The 20,996-nt window shown below is 38.0% G+C and overlaps 1 protein-coding gene across 1 annotated transcript in view; it reads right to left on the bottom strand.

Annotated features, from left to right (window-relative positions):
* The window catches only part of LOC140237946 (electrogenic aspartate/glutamate antiporter SLC25A12, mitochondrial-like), a 46,963-nt gene that overhangs the window by 7,926 nt on the left and 18,041 nt on the right, over positions 1 to 20,996 (bottom strand). Inside the window, exons 5-13 of the mRNA XM_072317875.1 lie at positions 18,433 to 18,572; positions 17,755 to 17,901; positions 13,773 to 13,911; positions 13,122 to 13,215; positions 4,029 to 4,183; positions 3,314 to 3,469; positions 2,535 to 2,668; positions 1,925 to 2,065; positions 286 to 424 (exon numbers count right to left, since the gene is read on the bottom strand). Of these exons, the coding sequence (XP_072173976.1) occupies positions 286 to 424; positions 1,925 to 2,065; positions 2,535 to 2,668; positions 3,314 to 3,469; positions 4,029 to 4,183; positions 13,122 to 13,215; positions 13,773 to 13,911; positions 17,755 to 17,901; positions 18,433 to 18,572 (1,245 nt within the window). The remainder of the gene's footprint in view (positions 1 to 285; positions 425 to 1,924; positions 2,066 to 2,534; positions 2,669 to 3,313; positions 3,470 to 4,028; positions 4,184 to 13,121; positions 13,216 to 13,772; positions 13,912 to 17,754; positions 17,902 to 18,432; positions 18,573 to 20,996) is intronic.

Here is a 20,996-nt window from a genome sequence, read left to right as displayed (position 1 = left end):
TGTCAACTCAAGCACGAGTGGAGGTAGACCACGCTATGTACACAATATTAGTATATACCTCTCCTGTCTGTCCCCCACCTGCATAGCAAATTTCTATCAAATTTGTCTAGAAATGTAGCAGGTCAGTTCACAATAGAAAATTGACTTTGCCACATGGTATGGTACCAAACGGTAGGCTGGACTAACAACTGAATGAGTCGAAGCAAAGTGACAAGGCTGAAAACACAAGACATAAATCACAACAGAGGGGGAAAGAGACGCAAAGAATGAAATTGTATGGCTGACCTGCTAATGTGGCTGCACACAGCAGCGAGGTGGGAGAATTGTGCCCCTCCCTGTCTGCAAAGTACGTCTTGAGGTGAGCGTAGACTGGGAAGTAGATGGCTGAGAAAGGGATGTCACGAAGGAAACACGCCCTCGCCCCCTGGATGCAAGGAAACAACAGGAAATTACAACTTGGTGGTCAGAAAATGATTGTCTTCCTAAAGACATTACAGAACTCTACCTGGCTGCCAAGAAACTTATAACTATTTAGCCTAAATTTTTCTGCTCCATACATTAAAATAAATTCTTATTTATAAAACATCTATTTCATCATGAAAAGGAAACAAAATCTTAGTATTTAGAGTTTTAACCAATCATGGCATACCTATGTTGTTATCTAACCCATTGAGGACGGAGTGATTTTGCTGCAATACGCATTTCCCATACACACCTGCCTGAGTATTAAATACTTGGGACTCGTCCTCAACAGGTTGAAGGTTTTTTTTTTTTCCTCTCTAATTTCTTCCTGTGAGTTAATAACCACTCTGCCAGATGTGTACAGATTAACCCTAAAGGGGCCGGGCTTTTTTGGCTATGCTCAGACCGGGGGGGGGGGGGGGGGGGGGGGCGGATTCCGCCCCCCCCTGAGATCTCGGCCATCGGTGGTGCGATCGCGATGAAATTTTGCATGCGTGAGACCCGCGTCATAATCTACAAGATTGTGTCATAAGATTTTTTGAAACAATCAATTTCTAATTTTAATTAATTAATTATGCAAATTAAGCTCAAGGTGATATTTTAGCTTAATTAAAAGCATTGAGAGTCTAATTTTTGATCTGTAAATCTGTTTTAGCATATTCAACAATTGTACATCACAAAAACTTCCAAAACTCATTTCAATTCTTATGTATTTTATTGTTTTCAGAATTTATGTATTTCTTTGTTTTTCAACTTTTGTTTTTTCTTTGTTTTTTCATTGGAAATTGTCACTGACCACTTTTCTACCATAATTAGCACAAAATTAATCAATGAAAGTGATTAATTGTAAAAATAATCAGGTTTTTATGCCTTTCATGACAGAGCACTGTTTTCCATAGGAAATGTACACAAAATCACAAAATTGTGCCCGTTTTGGAGCGACATTCCGTTACAAAAATGGGCGTGGCTTCGCAAAAGTATGCGCGGACGTTGCAAATTTGGTCTCAAAAGTTGCGCGAGACTTGAACGAAGAAAGTCAAGAAGCCTCGCGATGAGGCCTTCTTGCGTTACAGAATTATAGCGCGAAACGTCGAGGGGGGGCGGATTCCGCCCCCCCCCCGGCCCTTTTAGGGTTAAGCATGTTAACAGACATATCTTGAGTGACTGATGGAGTAACAGAAATTGCTCAGAGCTACGAGCTACTAATACTTGATAGAATACCTGCCACTCAGCACACCACCCATTTTACAGTGACTGCTAATGGTGACTATACTCCATTAAGCATCGCCCATTGATGGCATCTCACTCCTACAATCACATAAGGCAAATTGGTAATGTAGCTACTGTCCTTTTCACTGGAATAATCGTCACATATGAGATGATTTCATGCAAATATAATGCAGGATGATACAAAAGTGTAAGCCACCATTAAGTCTAAAACAGACTGGTGACCCTTTCTTACTTTGTAGAGCCCAAAGAAACCCAGGTCCTTCATGACCGAGATGGCACTGACACGGGGCCCAGTCTGGATCTCCCCAGCTACCTGCAGCCTGATCTTGACAATCTCCAGAGGGTTGGTGAACATCACCTGGGATGCACCAGCCTGGGATGAGGAAAAACGGGAGACAGATGGGTTAGCATCAACTCTCGGAGGGAGGAACCTCATTGGCCAATCACATTCCAATCCCCCTCGTCGCAGCTTTCAACAGCACCAAGGGAAGTGACCTTAACAATTCAAATAAAGAACTGAAGGAACAGGGCAACTATGAAGACACCAGATAGTCTTCAGACTTAACCCTGAATATACCTCATTGAATTTTTCCTCATCGTGGATTTTACACTTGCCTAGAAATATTTTCAATATTTACCCCTTATAAAACAGTGTATCCTATGACTTTTTGTTGCTGTTGTTGTTGTTGTTTTCGAGGTTTATTTTCAGTTTATGTACAGTTGAAAAACCAGACAATGGTAAAAGAGTTAAATAAGAGTTAAATAAACTATGACATTGTGTTTCACAATATGGCCACTTTCCATTTCCCACAAATCTAGACCAGTGGCCTTGGGTTACTCACACATCCACCGGCCAGCATCTCTCCCCAGAATGGATAGGTGCCATCTTCTCTCCTGACATGGTCCCTCACCAGGTCATTCATGGTCAGTTTGATGGCCTTCTCTGGAGCCACTCCCACCAGCTGGGGAGGGAGACCTGGGGGAGAGACATCAGTGGGTGCAGTGGCACATCAAGCAGTCAGTTGATGCTCATTACAAAACCTCATCACCCTTACCCCACCTACTTTCACTATCACATACTTGGAGCTTTCATACATTTTAACTCACATCGCGGCAGAATCTCTACTCTCTATGATAAAATCACTTTCCTTGCATGCTTCACCTAAACTTGGGACTACAGTTCATGGTACTGATGTTTTTATCCAATTTGCTTGATGTGATGCGAACATGAAACCAACATTATGCAAATACTTTACAAAGTTTCATCCTTGTGAATTCACACTATCGCATGGAAAGGGTTGACAAACAATGAAATTATGAACCAATGAAATTCATTATACTCGACCAAGTGCCAAATACTTGTTGCACAAAATCTCCACCTTTACCGTGATGCATCAATATCACTGTCTTGTAAGGTCATACTACTCTTCCAAATGAGAACAACATCACCCACAATGCTGATCCTGCACTAATCCAAGGACTACCTCCAACACATCTCGCATCATCGGCAGGATGAAGACTAAGATTCCTTGAAGAAAAAAGTAACTTGAGAACATGGACCTTCTGAAATGACTCCAGCACAATCTCAGGTTCCAAGTGACCGGCCGCATGTTTGACTTACCTCTGTAGAGACCAAAGAAGCCCTCGTGCCTGATGACCTTCTTGAAACAGTCCCAGCTGTTCTTGTACATCAACTCTCCGACCAGTTGACCGCTTCGCTGGTTCTGCATTCTTGTTTTGACCAGGTCGATGGGGTACACTGCTGTAGCACCAGTGGCTGCAAACAAGTTTTGAATTATTGAGAATGGTCAACTTTGTGTAACAGAGTGAAAATGGCCCTGACTTCTTAAGCTGACAACACAGATATCATCATTTGCTTTTTTTTTTTTCTTTTTTCTTTTTACTTCTGACCAGGTCATTGTGCAATCCTAAAAAGCTGTCTAAATTAAAAGTACAAACTTTAACAGTGACACATAATTCCAAACATTACTTCCAGTTTTGTTGACATAAAAATGAAGTCACTCCATGTGTCTTGAAAATACCATTAAATTCAGAGGCACACAATTTTTTCTTTCTTTACACTGGACACTCTTCAGACACATATTTTTTTCTTCAGTCTGCCTGATGCCCTATCGTGGCAACTCTTGAAGGCTTTTTCCATCACATGCACAATTCCTTGAGCACTTGGTTATAATGTAGGTGTTTCCTAAATCTACCATTCTTCATGAAAATCTATGTTCCTCCGGTGGCACCCTTCATCCCTGCTGAGGCCGCACACTGACAGGGAATGGGTACCTTTAGTAGGTAGCTGTCACCCCCCTGACAAACACACTCACCTCCAGCGATAGAGCCCAGCGTGAACCGGTAGACGGACTCCAGACCCTGTAAGAGGAGGGTCCTCTCCACCTGCTCCTTGGGCTGCGACACCTGGATCTTCTTGATGAGGTCTGTGGGTGGGGTGATCTTCTGCAGATCCTTCATGGTGATACGCCTGACAAGAGATGAGGAAAGAAGGGATGTGTTCACAGCACAGCACTTTTCCATGTATATGCCGGTGGGAGTGGTTCACTTTTCTTAATACAGCCACTTCACAAGCATATTTCATAATCTGTCCTAGTTGTTCATAAAATTTTTTTTTTCTCTCTCTCTCTCTTCTTTATTTTTCATTAAGACAAGAAAGTCATCTCACTGGCTCCAGTTTCAGTCTTCTCCTTTCAGAATTCAATTTTCAATGACTTGTCACCGTCATAAATTCATCTCGTTACAAGACAGTGTAGATGACAAGAGTTACTTGATGAGGGTCCTGAACCAAACACCTGATTACTGAAAGCTTTCAGTGCAGTAAGGGAAAAGGTACTGTAACCATCATTGGTGATTGCCAGCAACTGTAAATAATAACAATGTAGTCATCCTCTATATTTGCTTCTATTATCTATCTATGCTGACACAAATTTAACAATCACCACAAAAAGTTGACAAATTGACAGATTATGCACATTATACATTGCATTTCATCTTGCTTCAAAAACTCAATTTGAGTAGATGCATGCAAGGGGATTCGAAATGTCATAACCTCAAACAAAGAGTTGTAAATAAGTCAATAAAAAGAAAGAGAATACAGGAAGATATGACAATTCACAGAGTATCATAAGGTATCACAGGTGATATTTGTACCTGTCTTAGATAAAAGAAATGCTGAATAAAAAAGAGCCTTACATAAAAGCATCTGTTTGCAAATAAAATTGGGCAAAGAGGACATTGCATTTGCTAGGATAAAATACAAACAAAGGCAGAAAACAGGCAAGTTGAAATCAACAGTCACTGCCGATTTTCTTAGCTGATCAAAGAGAGAGAAAGAATCCAGCAACTTAAATAATTAGAACAAAGACATGGACTCCAACTCCAGACTGGCAGCAGTCATATCAATTGCACAAGAGGGAAATCACTGCACCATTCAACAGCAAACTCCACAATGGACATTAGTTCTGAAGTCAAGTAATGACATATGTGTACCCACTATGAACATGGATTACTGGCCTTGTTATGTTTACATTTGTTACATGATGTGCACATCCACATGAACTGAATAAACTGTAGGCCTAAAGGGGTAAAAATCATATAATGTGGGTAAGACCACACATCATATGTTATCGGATTAAAATGATCATTTGACAAAAATATGTTTTGTAATGTTCTTCCATGGACCGAACATTCTTGGGTATGTACTCTTGGAGGAAAAGTTTCACGCAGACAATGACAAACAATGGAGAAAGTAGCATGTAATAAAATGTGGACAGACTTTTTAGGTACACCCTGTGCAAATAAAGTACAATGACACTGTTCAGTTGTCTGTAGTTATGCATAGGCAGCTCGTGCTGCCTTGTTGGTTATTGTTTATGCTGGGAAAATGGTTATGTAGAAATATTGAAGTTGGGGATATGCATTGCTCTCAGAGTACAGTAACAGTGGAAATGTTCACGGAGTGGAAATTTTCGAGCATTTTGTGCAATCAAAAACTATATTGTAAACGTCCATACTTTCATGTAATCAATTCTTTGTGCTTTGCAATGCAAAAACACAAATTCACAGGTTCTTGAATTCACGCTGCAGAGTTGTCAACCCATTCAAAATGTGCAGAGAAAATTGTGAAGATATTTTCATGGGTTTTAGAATTTGTGCTAGTGAAAAGTAGCGCAAAATATGCAAGAATTAATGCACCATGAAAACTTCTGTGTTTACACTAGCATGAAAATAAAAGCATGCAAATGTCTTCTTGCTTGTTTATGTACCACTATGTAATGTTTTGATGATTCAGAATCAAAAACATGCAAAATTTATTTAACTCGGCAGAGCACAAAAAAATTACTCATGAGAAAATATCCACTGTTACAGTGCTTAAATAACTCACAATAATATCAGAAATAATGACAGCCATAGCCACACCATCCCCCCCCCCCAAGAAATATAGCGTCAGATTGATTGGCTGCTTCGATGATCACATCAATGTGTCTGTGACTTCAATACAATACAAAACAAAGATACATTGGACATACCACTAGTCCACCAATTTGAAATCAAAGAAATAAAATCAAAGGGATCTTCAGTGTTTTGGCCCACAGAAGCTCAGCTTATTGCTCCATAAGTTAGAACTATGACTGAACAAGCTTACTTTTATGTAGGCCCCATCCCATTTCTCGTACTTTGAGCATTGCCCAACACTACTGTAACCAGACCTTTGTATTTATATTGAGACACACTGTTTTACATTCCGGTGAAGTTTCACCTAATTTATGCTTTGTAAATTTGGTATGGTATAATTGTATTTTTGTATCTGAACTATTTTCATGAAGAATATGAAAATAAATTAAATTTGAAACTGAAATTGAACTATATCTGAATGAATACAGTTTACAAATGTTGTATGTTCATTGTAAGCAACTCTGCATGACCTGCCCTTGAGAATGATTTCAATTAAGTATTAATAAAATCTGATAATGCATTCTTTGAAAGAAGATGAAGATGTTGATCTCATCTGTTCCAACTTTTGTCCTAGAGTAAAAATACAGCAAAAAATACAATACAGCTATACTTTCATTGAGTCTGAATTTGAACATGCTTGAAATTTACAGTTTCAGTTATACAGGAATTTGTAAAAGACTGTAATAAATGTGCAACACTGACCAGTGACAGTAACTATGAACAGTACCTTTGCACAATAACATGTCATCTTCCGTCATTTACCCCAAGAGCATAAACTCCAAACCGTGTTCACAGTAGCTGCTTTCCTTCTGCACAACAGAGCAGCCAAGGAAAATAAATGCCTTAGGAATACTACGATAGATTCTATGGGCCCTTCAGCTCTTCCTGTCTATGAATTTCTATCATTGTCTGTTACTAGTGTCAATTTGACCCCATTTGTACATAAAAACAAACAAAACTCTACCTTTCCTATTTAGCACAAATCATATCTATCCTCCAGCAGTCTTCTTTCAAGGTTTAGTTTCCCCACAGCAGTGTATCAAGGTAAGGCCATCATGGGAAGACAAATCAAACTCTCTGATATTGCAACATCGCATAAGATTAAATCCATATCACACGCAACATAACAAGCTTAAAGGACAAGTTCACCTTCATAAACATGAGGATTGAGAGAATGCAACAATATTAGTAGAACACATCAGTGAAAGTTTGAGGAAAATTGGACAATCGACGCAAAAGTTAAGAATTTTTAAAGTTTTTGTGTTGGAACCGCTGGATGAGGAGACTACTACACTAAGGCTCATGATGTCATATGAGTACAACAGTATAAAGAAAAGAAAATTCAACATATTTTCACCTTTTTCGCATAATAAAAGAGCACTTGACTTGCCTCTTTCTAAAGGCAATGGGAATAATATTACCCATAACATATGTCAGTAACGAGTCAAGGGAATGTGTACTTTTTTCAAAAGATGAAATTGTGAAATTCTCTTTATATTTTCCTTATATTGTTGTATGCATGTGACATCATACACTGCAGTAGTCTTCTCACCCAGCGGTGACTGCACAAAAACTTCAAAAATTCATAACTTTTGAACGGATTGTCCGATTTTCCTCAAACTTTCAATGTGTTCTACTAATATTGCTACATTCTCTCAATCCTTATGTTAATGAACGTAAACTTGTCCTTTAAGGGTGCTATTTGATTGTTATTATGCTGTTATTATTGTTGAAAATATTATGATTATGATCACGATTATTTTTATGCTTATAATTGATTATGGTTATGATTATGGATCATTGTCAACGCATACACTGACAAATTACCAATCAGCTCACTCACTTGCACTATGACATTTATGTACAAAAAGGGGGAAAAAATTGTTCTTTCAAGGAATCAAGAGTCTGCATTGGAAGTAAATCATAACGAGTAGTAGTGGGTGTTTAAGTACTTGGCAAATATGAAGATGCGCATTATAAAGAATCGACCACGAATTTCTGCATGCAGTGCCTCTGGAAAATTCATCATGAGCATCCTTCTGTCGCCATGCTCGTAATATTTGGAGATGCGATAGAAGAGAGGCAGAAAAGACTGAGAGGGAGAAACACGCAAACATCGTTAACAGACATGTCGTTATGCAAACACAAAAACACACAGTTATCCGATTATTTTGGCAGTGTAGATAACGCTCAGGTGACATGCCCGCTCTGTCCATATCAACCAGCAAAATATTCTAGATGTTATGTTGCAGCTGTGCACTGTGCTCAGTCACACACTCATCGACACACATAACCAATTGTGGTTAAACTAACACATCATTCCTTGATCGAACTAGAAATGTCGCTTTGGCGACTGGTATGCCTCCGCCATAATGCATGATTTTCCCAATAGGTCTAGATAGTACATGTGGACACTGTGTGATTACATTTTCACAAAATTGGCAAAATATTGGAATGACAAGTTTGTCACAAATGTGTTGAATGTTCACCTTCCTTGACGTAGGTTTAATTGGATGAATAGGAGAGCATGTATCTAGGGATTTAAGGACTTTAACTTGACTTTGACCCAATCATACATTCAGGCATTGAGTAATTTTCAAGGTACAGGTGTGGAGAAAAAGTGCAATTTCTGAATTAAATAGTAAATTGTTACCATTTTCATCTGGCCCTTGACCCTAAAATTCATAAGATAATTACTTTCAGGTAGAATATGCATAATATGTACTAAGTTTCAAGGTAACTTGAGCCACTTCCGAGATATGGAGGAAAAAGTTAGTTCAGCACTTTCACTTGATCTTTGACCTTTTGACCTTTGAGGCAAAAAGAGAAAAAAAAAATCTTTCCAGAGAATTTCTATTAGGCTACACATGCATACACCAAGTGTAAAAAAATAACCCTGCTGGCATTGCATAAATATGAGGGTAATAGTAAAATTTTGAAGTCTTGCACTTGACCTTTGACCCCTGACCTTTGACCCCATGAACCCTACATTCTCTAGATAATCATTTCCAGTCAGTACATGTATATACTATGTTCCATGAAGATACCTTGAACAATTTTCCAAGGTACAGAGAAAAAAAAGAAGTTTTAATATCTTTACTTGACCTTTTAACCTTTGACCTTTGACCTCATGGCCCAAACTTTCACCAGAGAATCTTAATTGGGTAATACATGTATACACTAAGTTTCAAGAAAATATCTTCAGGCATTCAATAGATATGGTGGAAATAGTGAAATTTTATGTATTTGACCCTGACCTTTTGACCTTTGACCTTTGACCTCATGACCCAAACTTTCACCAGAGAATCTTAATTGGGTAATACATGTATACACTAAGTTTCAAGAAATTATCTTCAGGCATTCAATAGATATGGTGAAAATAGTGAAATTTTATGTATTTGACCTTGACCTTTTGACCTTTGACCTTGAGCATGTGCACCCAAAAGTTGATAGGCACAACTTCACCCCCTAATACACATACATGCCAAGTTTCATTAGGATACCTCAACAGGTTTCGATAGTTACCTTGTCCACAAAATTCATTACGGACGGACGGAAGGACGGACGGACGGAAGGACGGACGGACGGACGGACGGACGGACGGACGGACGGACGGACAACCCGAAAACATAATGCCTCCGGCACCACTTCGTGGCGGAGGCATAAAAATAGTTAGTGATCTAAACTGATGACTCCAGTTTCTCTTTTAATTAAAGTACACCATGCATCCTTTAAATGCAGTGATGCTCGTCACTAGCATCATACATGTGAGATAACTGACACCCATCAAACCCATCCACTTAATCAAATAACTAGTACATCAAAATTGTTAATAATTTGTGCTAATATCTGAAGATGAAGCACACAATTGCCTACTCATTCAACTGCTATCACTAAAAGGGAAATTCTGGACCAGTTCAAGAGGTTGGAGAAGACTTAATGGGTGTGTACATCTTTCTAACTGTTAGAGTAATCTTCCTAAATCTACAACCATCATAAGGGATAAAACACATCCAAACCTCTGCGCAGTGCATTGCAATGACTTACTGTATACTAGTAGTCACTAAATCAATACTGATCTGAACATGGTTTGAATACCTGATGTTCACTGCCTGATGTTGCACTGCCACATTATTTTGGCATCAAATCTCATAAAATTTTGGAAGGAAAAACAAAATGTTGGTGCATTTATTGATTTTCCCTTTTCCCTTTCCAAATATAGTATATACATAGAGGTGGGCACAGTTTGGAAAATTACCAAGAGGAGAATTTTACAGATGTCTCATCACCCTATTTAATATCACAGTGATGCAGGCATGTACGTCCTGTATTCATGTCAATATTTGTTACAAAAATTAAATCTAGAGCAAATTCAAACCTTCCTGAGCCTAGCACAATTGTCTTCTTCTTAGCAATGAGTTTTGTCAATGTGTAAATGGTTAATTAGAGGCAAGTTTTGTTTCTTTCTTTTTTTTTTCTATGGTAGTCGAAGTTTTTACATTTTGAACTTTCTATATTTTTCATTTTCATTACCTTTCCCATTTCACCTTCTACTATTCTCATGGTCTTGCACTAATCCTGAACAGTATCATATTCTGTAGAATAACTGCACAGTGAAACAAATACTCTGAAAAATTTGAACAAGGCATGGGCTGGGAACACTGATTACTGTCATAGCTCCAGGAATGAGAGTCAGCTTGTTGATTATGTGCAAACAGATTACAGAGTGCTGTGAAAATACATGACGTAGAGTGCATACTGTAGCAAAAAAGACTAGTGAATAATGTGGAAAGGGTAAATGCGGATATATGTACACAAGATAAATGATAGACCATTGATAATTTGGTACAACACATCTTTTCTTATTAATCCCTCTTGGTCCATGAATTACAAGTGTCCTTACACTCCCTGTGTTTAAATGGTAGTCACACTCCCTTGAAAATATACCCAAGATAGTATCTACTGTGAGAAACCTCAAATCAAAGCTGTGTCGATCATACACAATGCATCAAAGGCACACTTACCAAACTTTACTGTCATGCATAGATGGGGAGGGGAGAATTGTGGAGGTTTGTGAAAGATTCAAGAATGGATGGTAATGTGGATTTCACGGCATGTCTAGTTTTGCAAGTACATCTACACCCTAGAGAGATTTCATGGCACAGTGCAGAGATATCTAAAGCATTTCATGCCACAACATCGTATCACTGTTCACAGAGATTATTCAGTCTCCACAGGAAACAAATACAATTGCACATTTGATATACGGTATAAAGCCATCAATTAAAGTTCTCTGTTGACAATATCACAATCATCTGACAAAACTACAATTCACTATACATATCAATCATTAAACTTCCGACCTATATGAAAAAAGGGTGGTTGAAATTTAGGTTGCTGATCAACACCATGATAGTACTTCCAAATATACCATTGTCGAAAGCAATTTTCTGTATATCTATGGATAATATTTCCCGGCATGCAAACTTTCATTAATTATAACCAAAAAAAAAAAAGAAAAAAAGAAAGAAATTAGTGGATAAGAATGAGTTAAGTTATTTTGTTTCCTGAAACCACACATTGCATTCTCGAGCATTTTGGAATTATGGAGTTGATGTTAAAAAAAAAAAAAAAATCAACCAACAAGAAAGCCAAATAACCTAACCCCATGAATGAGCGCTCCATTCCACTTGAATAAATGTCTTCTTCTTCCTCACTGTTCATAAAGACATCAAAGTTAACTCATCAACACGAAACTAAACAACTTCACAATCTCTACAGGTACTACAACAGAGAATTCCATACAATAATCACTAAATATCCCTCCCCTAGCACTTCCCCTCTCCAGCCAATGAAAAAAAAAAAAAACAAACAAACCCAAAACACCCAACAACAATGACAGAAAGCACAAGAAATACAGCTCAATTGTGGCGTCAACTTTAGAGGGCATAATGGCTCTGGTATTCATCAAAGCTGTATAGTACAACAAGAAAACATTCCTACTGCTGCCAGTTTGAAAAGCACGAGACAGCCATGTTAGCCAGTACAATTTTTTTGTATGCCTGAATGAAGCTGCGCCTTTATATTATGTTGGGCATTAAAAGAAATCCAACAACATACAAATAATCTGAATTATTTCAAGAAGGAGATAAATATAATATTAAAGTAGAATGGTATGCTGCTCTAGAAATACATCAGTCACCCGATGCAACATGACAGCACAAAAATTCTCCTAGATACAAGAAGTATCTAATACGTTAGAACTCAAGGGATAATCAATCGAGATTTGGAGATAATTTGAAAGCCATGTGCCATCAAAACAACCAGTAACTATGCAACTAACAGTCAGTCTTACGCAAACATTTGAATATATCATTTCAATGCGAAGAGCTTACATTGTATTCTTTGCAAGATATCTCACATTTTCTACAGACTAGTTGCCTTTATAGTCAAATAGGTACCTACAAAATAACTTGATTTCACTTCATGTATCACAGACATGGAAATATCAGACACGGAAATGTCTATGATCTAGGTGGCACTTTTAGATGCTTCATGCAGTCAAGTTCATCTTGTACGGTATTTAAAATCAAACAAAACTGCAGAAGATGAAACAAAAAAATCTGCTGAAAAATGTTTAAACTGGATTAAATTACCCAACAATTGAATTTGTTTTATTGGGATCATACAACTCTTTGAAACAGAGCCCATTGTAACACGGAGAGTCTCCATCAGGTGGGACTAAGACGCTGGCATTATAAGTCATCAGCTGACTACAGGATGCACTCTAGGGTTGACTGAATGCACCAATCCAGTGATTTCCAGGAATGAGTACCAGGCATTTTAGAATCTCTTCCTTCTCAGACAAATGACTAGATTCTGAGATTTTCATCTTGCTTTTAATACAGTGAAGTGATGCCTTCAAGAAAAGTGTGCTTGGAGATGCTTACCCAATGGATTGGTCCAAGCAGCATATGTGAAAAAGGATGGACACTTCCATGGGGGTTATCTGGGGGTACTGTTGAGCAGCGTGGAGAAACTCCTCTGAAATAACAACCACACCATACAGATTAGGAGGGCAGCTTATGGCACAATTGGCAAAATCATTCCTTTCGTCAATTGCAAATGACATACAAGCATTTCTAGACACATTCAAAGGAAACAATCCAAACAGACAACACACAAGAGTCTTTATATTATTTGAGGGGGAAAAAATACATCTTGACGGAAACGTGTCTAAAAAGGAAAAGATAGGCCTACATATTCAATTAACACAGTTATACAAGACAAGTTAACAAGACTTTGCTATATCCTTTTCCATGCCAAGTTATCCAAAACTAAATTTAGTATTGGCAATGTGTATCTCGTATGAAATATGATTACAAAAATTTTGGTTAAAATTCTTAGGGTTTTTTTTTTGTGTTTTTTTTTTAAGTGAAATATCACCACAGCTATGCTACTACTATATCTGTTTCATGTTCATTCTAAGTGCAATGTCTTTATTTGTCTTTCTCACTCAACGTTTCAATTACACAAAATGACAAATATATGAATAGCAAAAGTGCATCCAAGAGACAACAAATGTATGAGCAAGTACAAACCTTTTGTGACCGGTTTTGTGCGAGTCCCGGCTGTGAGCTGGTCATAGATTTTCTGCATCAGCTCCATGTTCTTGAGCAGACTGACAAAGGCGTTGAAGTAGGGGAAGCTAACTAGATGCTTAGTCTCACCTCCAGCCACCTGTGGAATATTGGACACACACAAGAAGTGTCAACCCAGCTTTACTGTTCCTGACCCTCATGATTGTATCTTCCCACATGAAGGGCTTAATGCCCCAGTCACATAGACATCCCGGATCAGTGATCACCCCAGACCACCCTGGATCTGATCCGGGGAGATCCGGGGAGAGATCCGTGTTGACGCCTTGGACATTCTTGGACATCCGTGTATGTCCATGTAGATCCGGGGGACATCTGGGAAGCCAACACGGCAACTTTTGGAGGTCAAAAACATCTGGCATCATCCGGGGATTGCCGTGTTGGCAGAGCAATCCGGGATGGTCCGTGTGGCTGCCTTGTAGCTGCTGTGTTGATCCGTGTAGATGCCGTGTTTCTCTGTGTAGACACTGCGCTCTTCCTGCCTTATCCGTGTAGCTGCCCTGTTGATACTGTGTGTACAGTAATATCAACGCTCGTCGACACTCCATCGCAGTCGAAACTATCCTGGATCTCCCCTGATCTCCATGGATCACCATGTAGAACCTTGAGGATCCGTGTTTATATGTGACTGGGGCCTAAAGTGAAAATCCATAGTGTGTGCGGGTTGACTCTTAACATCCATAGAGTGAAATCAAACACCTAGAACAGTGACAAATCTCATAAAAATAAAATTACTGTATCAGCTGTTATCTTTGTGGGGGTTTAATTGAATTTCGCGAATTGCAGTTGGACCACGAATTTAACAACACGCGAGAATGTCTTTATGCACACTAGGCTAATAGTGCATTTATGGTTGTGTCAGTGTCAGTTCGCGAAAACAACATCTCTTGAAAATGTTTGCGACCTCCTCATTCGCAAAAATATCTGTACGCGAAAATAACAGCTTATACAGTACACAAAATAATAAATTTGGTAATGGATTTGCAAAATCTTACATGTCTTCAAACAACAGTGACATTGGTTATGTTCCATGTTAAATCATGCAAAATTAAATGAGGTAATGATGTCACCACACAAACCTCCCACTGACCTGCACACAAATCTTCACTGGGTTCTAGGACAATTACCCCCTGGTCAATTACCCCAGACCCTTCCCCTTCCTCTAAACCTAATCCTAACTCTAACCCTGATCCTAACCTTAATCTTTATTCTAAATTTATCCCTAACCAAACCAGACATTAATCAAATAAGATGTAAGATCCTTCATATCAGAGGACTCTCGAGCAGTGGTGACATAGCAGTGAGGGTTGCAAATGCGGAATTATTTACGGATAGGAAATACATTTATATTCTAAATATGCACATCAATATGAAATGTGCGAGGCTGTGACATTAATGTCTTGTTGAATTCACATCTGCTCTAAGAATGATATCACTGTTTTTTCTTATATATGTTTAACATTGAAGATTTGTTCAGTTTCTCATGTTTTTGCCAGCTCAAACAATACCTCTACTATTCTATCTGACCTGAATTCCTTATCTACGTATTCATCAACTTGAATGCAAAATGGATTTAAATTTCCCTTTGATAATACAATTCAGAGATTGGAGTACAGGAATGTACATATAAATCTAAAACATCATCATCTTTATCAAAATCAGAAGAGACACAGAATGCAATAAAATGTAGTGTTGCCAATTTATTGGAACAGGAAGATAAAAGCTGTACAGCAGAATTATCCTTAAACTTACGGGTTAATTCCACTGATCTATATGGGAAATATCTGAATATCTCATTGGCCAATTGCTTTGAAGTCAATGTAGCCATCTTACCACGCACATCACCCATACACTTGCGTAGAGAGGTCATGACATTAGGCGATCTTGGTGACATTCTCTGCTGGAAAATGTGTGCATGTCCGCATATTAAAGTGTACACGGAAATATGGCAGCACAGCTGCTTCAATTGTTTGTGCAGCGAAAATAGGCAAATGAGCTATCCAATGTGTTACTGGAGAGATCTGTGGTTAATTTCCCCCAAAGGAGGCCATTTATTATGATACACCCACTCACACCCCTACTAATGGATTTAGCAGTATAATGTATCCTGCATTCTGTAATCCCCAACTGATAAACTCACTAAGGTGTGACACCAGGACAACTCCAGACAAATGCCATTAGGATAACAGGGTTTAGGGGAAGTAAAGTAATCCTCATTCATTGAAAGTCAGCTGAGGGGACACCTGATTCCCTATCAAAATGGTATTAGCAGGTGAGTGCTGATCAGCAACAAACAAACAAAAAACGGTACAGGTAACGTGTGACAGCACTTACTTGAAAAGATACTCCAAGAGCCTTGAATTGAAACTCGCTCATGTTTACGTTAAAAAGACATGTCCCACGGCAAACAAAAGACAGCACTCCATTTTCAGTCACGCTAAAATATTCACGTGCTATGCCAGGCCCGCTTATGGTCACATTTCAGCACAAGGTCATTTAACGCAAATGAATGAAAAAAAGAAACAACTCCCACTTCCCACCCCCCCCCCCCAAAAAAAAAATGAGATGCAGAGCATTTTAGTAGAGAGAGCTACCCTCTTTCACCTCTTATTTCATGGCAAACAAAGTCCAGTCACTACCATTTATTAATGCTGAAAAGGAAGTCTTGTCCACATTTAAGGTGACTTTCATTAAACTAATAGCATTTCAAGGCTAGAGCTGTGAAAGTTTCATTAAAATGGCATAAAACCTTTGAAAGTTATGGAAGTACAATGTTTTCATGTAAAACTGATAACAGTCCTATCATATGCAAAATAGAAGGGATGTCATCATCTCACTATTTTTATATTGACTTCTTTATGAAACCACTTAAAGAAGATCCTTCGGTTATATGACAGTAAGGAAAAAAAAAATATCCCTACTTATTCATGAAGAAGTCCACTATGATCTGATGTCGAGAGTGTAATTTCTTAATTATTGATTAGTCTGCATATGGAATATGTGGAGACCTGTGTGAAAGCCAGTTTGAGAGTTATGTAACAATGACATTACTACCTCACCACATTTGCACATTTAATTGAGTACTGCTGTACTGCTGTTCTGCAACAAAATGTAACACTTCAAAATACCATGATTGTTTATTTCTGTCTGATTTTAATGAACTTTCATTCTGTTTGTTTGATTTCACTACACTTAGAGTGCAGTCTCCTTGAACATGGTGAGAAATTTCTCCTTCAACCATGGAAAAATACTGCAAAACAGAAATGTTGGTGTGCTTTTTAATTTTGCAAATTTCGCGAGAGCCAAGATTCGCAAAATTAAAACGCACTCCAAAGATCTTGTCTACACTTTTTTATGCATTGAATGCCAGTGGCAATTTGCAAAAATGTAATGCCGCGAAAAAGGTTGTAGGCTCCAGTTCACGAAAATTCATGCCACATAAATATCTTGCTTCACAGTAGTTCTAAGTATACTCAGGCAGGTGTCTATAGGAAATGCGTGTTAGATAGCAAAGTCAGCTTGTTCTCAACAGGTTAAAGGGTGTGGACAGTTCTGGTTGATGTGAGGATTTACAGTGTAGCTGTTAACGTTTTGCGAGATATTCAGAAACCATGCAATTCTAAGGGTTATAAAAAGTTTATTTGATGAAAATCGGTTTTGAAATGGCCGAGATATCCAAAAACAAGGTGAAACAAATAGATCCTAATAAAAGGCATGGCCTGTCGCCTATTATTATTATCACTTTTTGGGATATCCTCAGCCATTTGAAAACCAATTTTCATCAAATAAACGTTGAATCCTTCTTAAAATTACATGCTCTTTCATATTTCATAAGAGGTTTCTCATTATCTCACTTAAGGAATTTTCAAAACATGAATCCCCACCTCAACCAGTACTGTACAGTCCCTTTAAAGATTGGACTCACAGTAACAAGGTTATCCTGAACGTAGTCGGTCAGCATGTGGCCGAGAATGGTGGTCATGATCTTGTTGAAGTCCAGTGCTGTGATCATTCCCACATGGTTCTTGTCCATATTGATAAAGGCTTGCCTGGCATGCTCTTCTTGAAGATTCTGGGTCAGGAACATTGGATATGTGCAATGTATACATAAGTCACATTCCATCAATAAGAATGTAGACATATGGAATTATTTTTGACTTGCATGATGAATTTTAACACAGGTATTTTTTTTTTTAATTTACAGGGAATTCAAACCATGTGGTTGTGCTTTAAGAGCTGCCCACTTTTGTAGGTAGTTACCCTGCCAGTGGGTTCAAACCTGTAGCTAGCGAGCACCCATTTTACTCACATTAATTATATGAAATGTCTACAAAACTGCAAATTACAAGGCATTATTCCACAGTTAACAGAAGAAAACAGAGACACATTGATTACAAGTGAAGTAATATTTGACACATCAATTATTACAGCATGGTACAGTGAGTTTTTTAAATTTCATTTGATAAAACATTCCTGCCATTGTTCATTAGGATGCAACCTGTTTGTACATGTACAACATGTCACATTATAGAAATACTAAATTTGAAAGTAATACACACAGATACATGTAGTTCAGCATTATGAGTGGCACTCTTAGACTCACGTGCAGGAATTGCGTGAACTCCACAAAACTGAGCTCTTTTTTCTTCTCCTGACCAAAGTGAAGCTTAACAAATCTCGACTCAAAGTTGAAAGGGATTCGCTGGAACACCTCTGTGGAACTAAACACTTCCTTGAACTCACCTGTTCAAATAAACAAGAATAATAATAAAATAAAGATAATTGTCAATTTCAAGGACTGATAGTAGAACACAAAGTATTTTCATCTTTGTTTTGCTCGAAATAAGTAAATTAACAGCATAATCAATTAATATTCACTTGATGAAATTCTTGTATTGAGTTGTTTTTATTGCAACTGAGTGACAAACATTGATTTACAATACATTGCTGTAGGGCAATTTGTCAATCAGTTGCAATAGCACATTTTGCAAGAAATGTGAATAAACTGAGATAAAAGCAACATCTTGGTGTTTGCATATGAAGAGAAACCATACATATATTGGGTACCTCGGAGCATTTTAATTCTTACTGCACTTTGTTAGCCAATTTGCAAACATGCTGAAAGGGTCTCTTGCCTGTTGGCTCAGATGTCAATGAATAGAGATTACCTAATCCCCTAATCCCTATCGTGTCACCATGGTCTTCTTATTGGACTTAAGTACACTGCTACACTTGAGTGGGCTTGCTGATCTACATGTATATGTGACCATGCATCACAAAACGAACAAAAAGTCGCACGCACTGATTTTGTGTGAGAGCGGAAAATAGTTGAAATAGGTCAACCTAGCCAATCTCGACTTTTTCATATTTTCTGAAAGAACAAGTCTTCTTCTACATCATACTAAAGATTGGGATCATAAAACGAAAAGGAAATTGGGTTATCAGCAGTTTTTCTGGAACACTTTAGTGGAATAATGTGATAAGGTGTTTCTTAAAGAGTCCTCTTTATATTTGCTAAAAACCCTGTCCATGCTCATCACTTTCAACTCCAATAACTTTTAGAAGGGATAACGCTATTGCTTTGAAAGTTGACATTTATCATCAACAGAATGTGTTGATAAGGCATGCACAATTTCAGCTTAATCTGTTAATCCCTTCATTGTTGTTGCTCTAGTGTTTATCACCCTGTTATTTGTTCCATTCATCGCACAGCCAGTGCGACTTGGTAAAGATTAAACGCTTGAATAGACCCTGTTCTTCAGAGCCTCTTTTCTCAGTTCACACTTATCCAGGGTGTGTACTTTCTTTCCAATATTTAGATAGGTTAGGAGAGTCCACTTGGATTGAGTTATATATTATGTTAAAGCTTAGAGTCTGTTCTTTCAGAATCTGACTTTAACTAAAAATCCATGACTGGTGACTTTTTGTTCGTTTTGTGGTGCAGGGTCACGATCCAAATGTACCAGACAAGTTTAGAAGGATTACTGAATATTCATTGGAAATGCTTGGCATAGCTAAACAAAGTACCTGGGAAAATAAAGGGTTAAAGTGAACTCTTCTTCATTTCTTCTTTCTTTTTCTACTATTCATTTCAAAGTTTCCTAGGAAGGGACATTTTTCCCTTAATACTTCAACTGCTCATATACAATACCAGACTACATCACAATTTCCTGTCACAGATAAAGGAAGTTGCTTTCAGCAAAGAAAAAATAAAATGCACCGTACCAAAATCCTCAGAATACACTCAGTAAGATGCAGTCATGTGAGAAAAGATTAGTTCCCCATCTAGTCAGATGACACCCCCCCCCCCCCCCCCCCCTGGTCTAAAATGTGTGTGTTTTTTTTTTCAAAGTTATCCTTCAAAAGTTCACCATGGAAGAATACTTCTGGCACATGGTACTTTTTTTTTTTTTTTTTTTTTTGGGGGGGGGGGGTTAAATAAGCACCCACGACAAACTATGACAGTGTCAAAAGGTCAATAGGTTCTATTGGCAAATGAATGGGTGACTCCAGTGGTGATGAAGCTACCACTATTTTCAATTTGTGCCAAGCCTGTCATAACTGATTTTCTTTCATGAATCTAAAATAAATTTGTCTTCTGCATGGCATAAATACACAACTAGGTAAGGACATGCACGATGAACAAAATATTTAGTACCTAAGGAATTGTAGCTGTTAACATGCAGGCTTTTTAGTCCACACCTGATCTACAATATGATATAAAACAAGCAAACAAATTATAGTATCTATGTTTCTTTTAGGTATGCATTAGCAGGGCTTCTATTCATGTACAATATGTAAATGCACAAATAAGTACTTTCGAGAGATTTAGCTCACATGAGCAGGCAGGGAAAACTTGTGTGATAGAAGAGTGAAACCCATGACTGCATATAATGTCAGTTTGAGCAATTATTGTTTGGATGAAAACATACAATGTAGTACGGCAAAACGGAATATTCAAGTAGGAAGAGGGCATAAAAATGAGCACATGAACCTGATCCATGAACTTTTACATTATCACTTGGCAGCATCTATTCATTTCTATTTTTTGACATTGTAATTAGCTTTGTTGACAGAGTATGCTGAATATGTTCAAGGTTAAGCCTGCTGTGTACAGTTCACTGGATTGATTCCAAATTATTAACCATGAAGTGAACTCACATAAAT

This window comes from Diadema setosum, chromosome 14, assembly GCF_964275005.1.
Source record: "Diadema setosum chromosome 14, eeDiaSeto1, whole genome shotgun sequence".
Lineage (NCBI taxonomy): Eukaryota > Metazoa > Echinodermata > Echinoidea > Diadematoida > Diadematidae > Diadema > Diadema setosum.
This window is presented reverse-complemented; position numbering and strand designations above follow the sequence as displayed.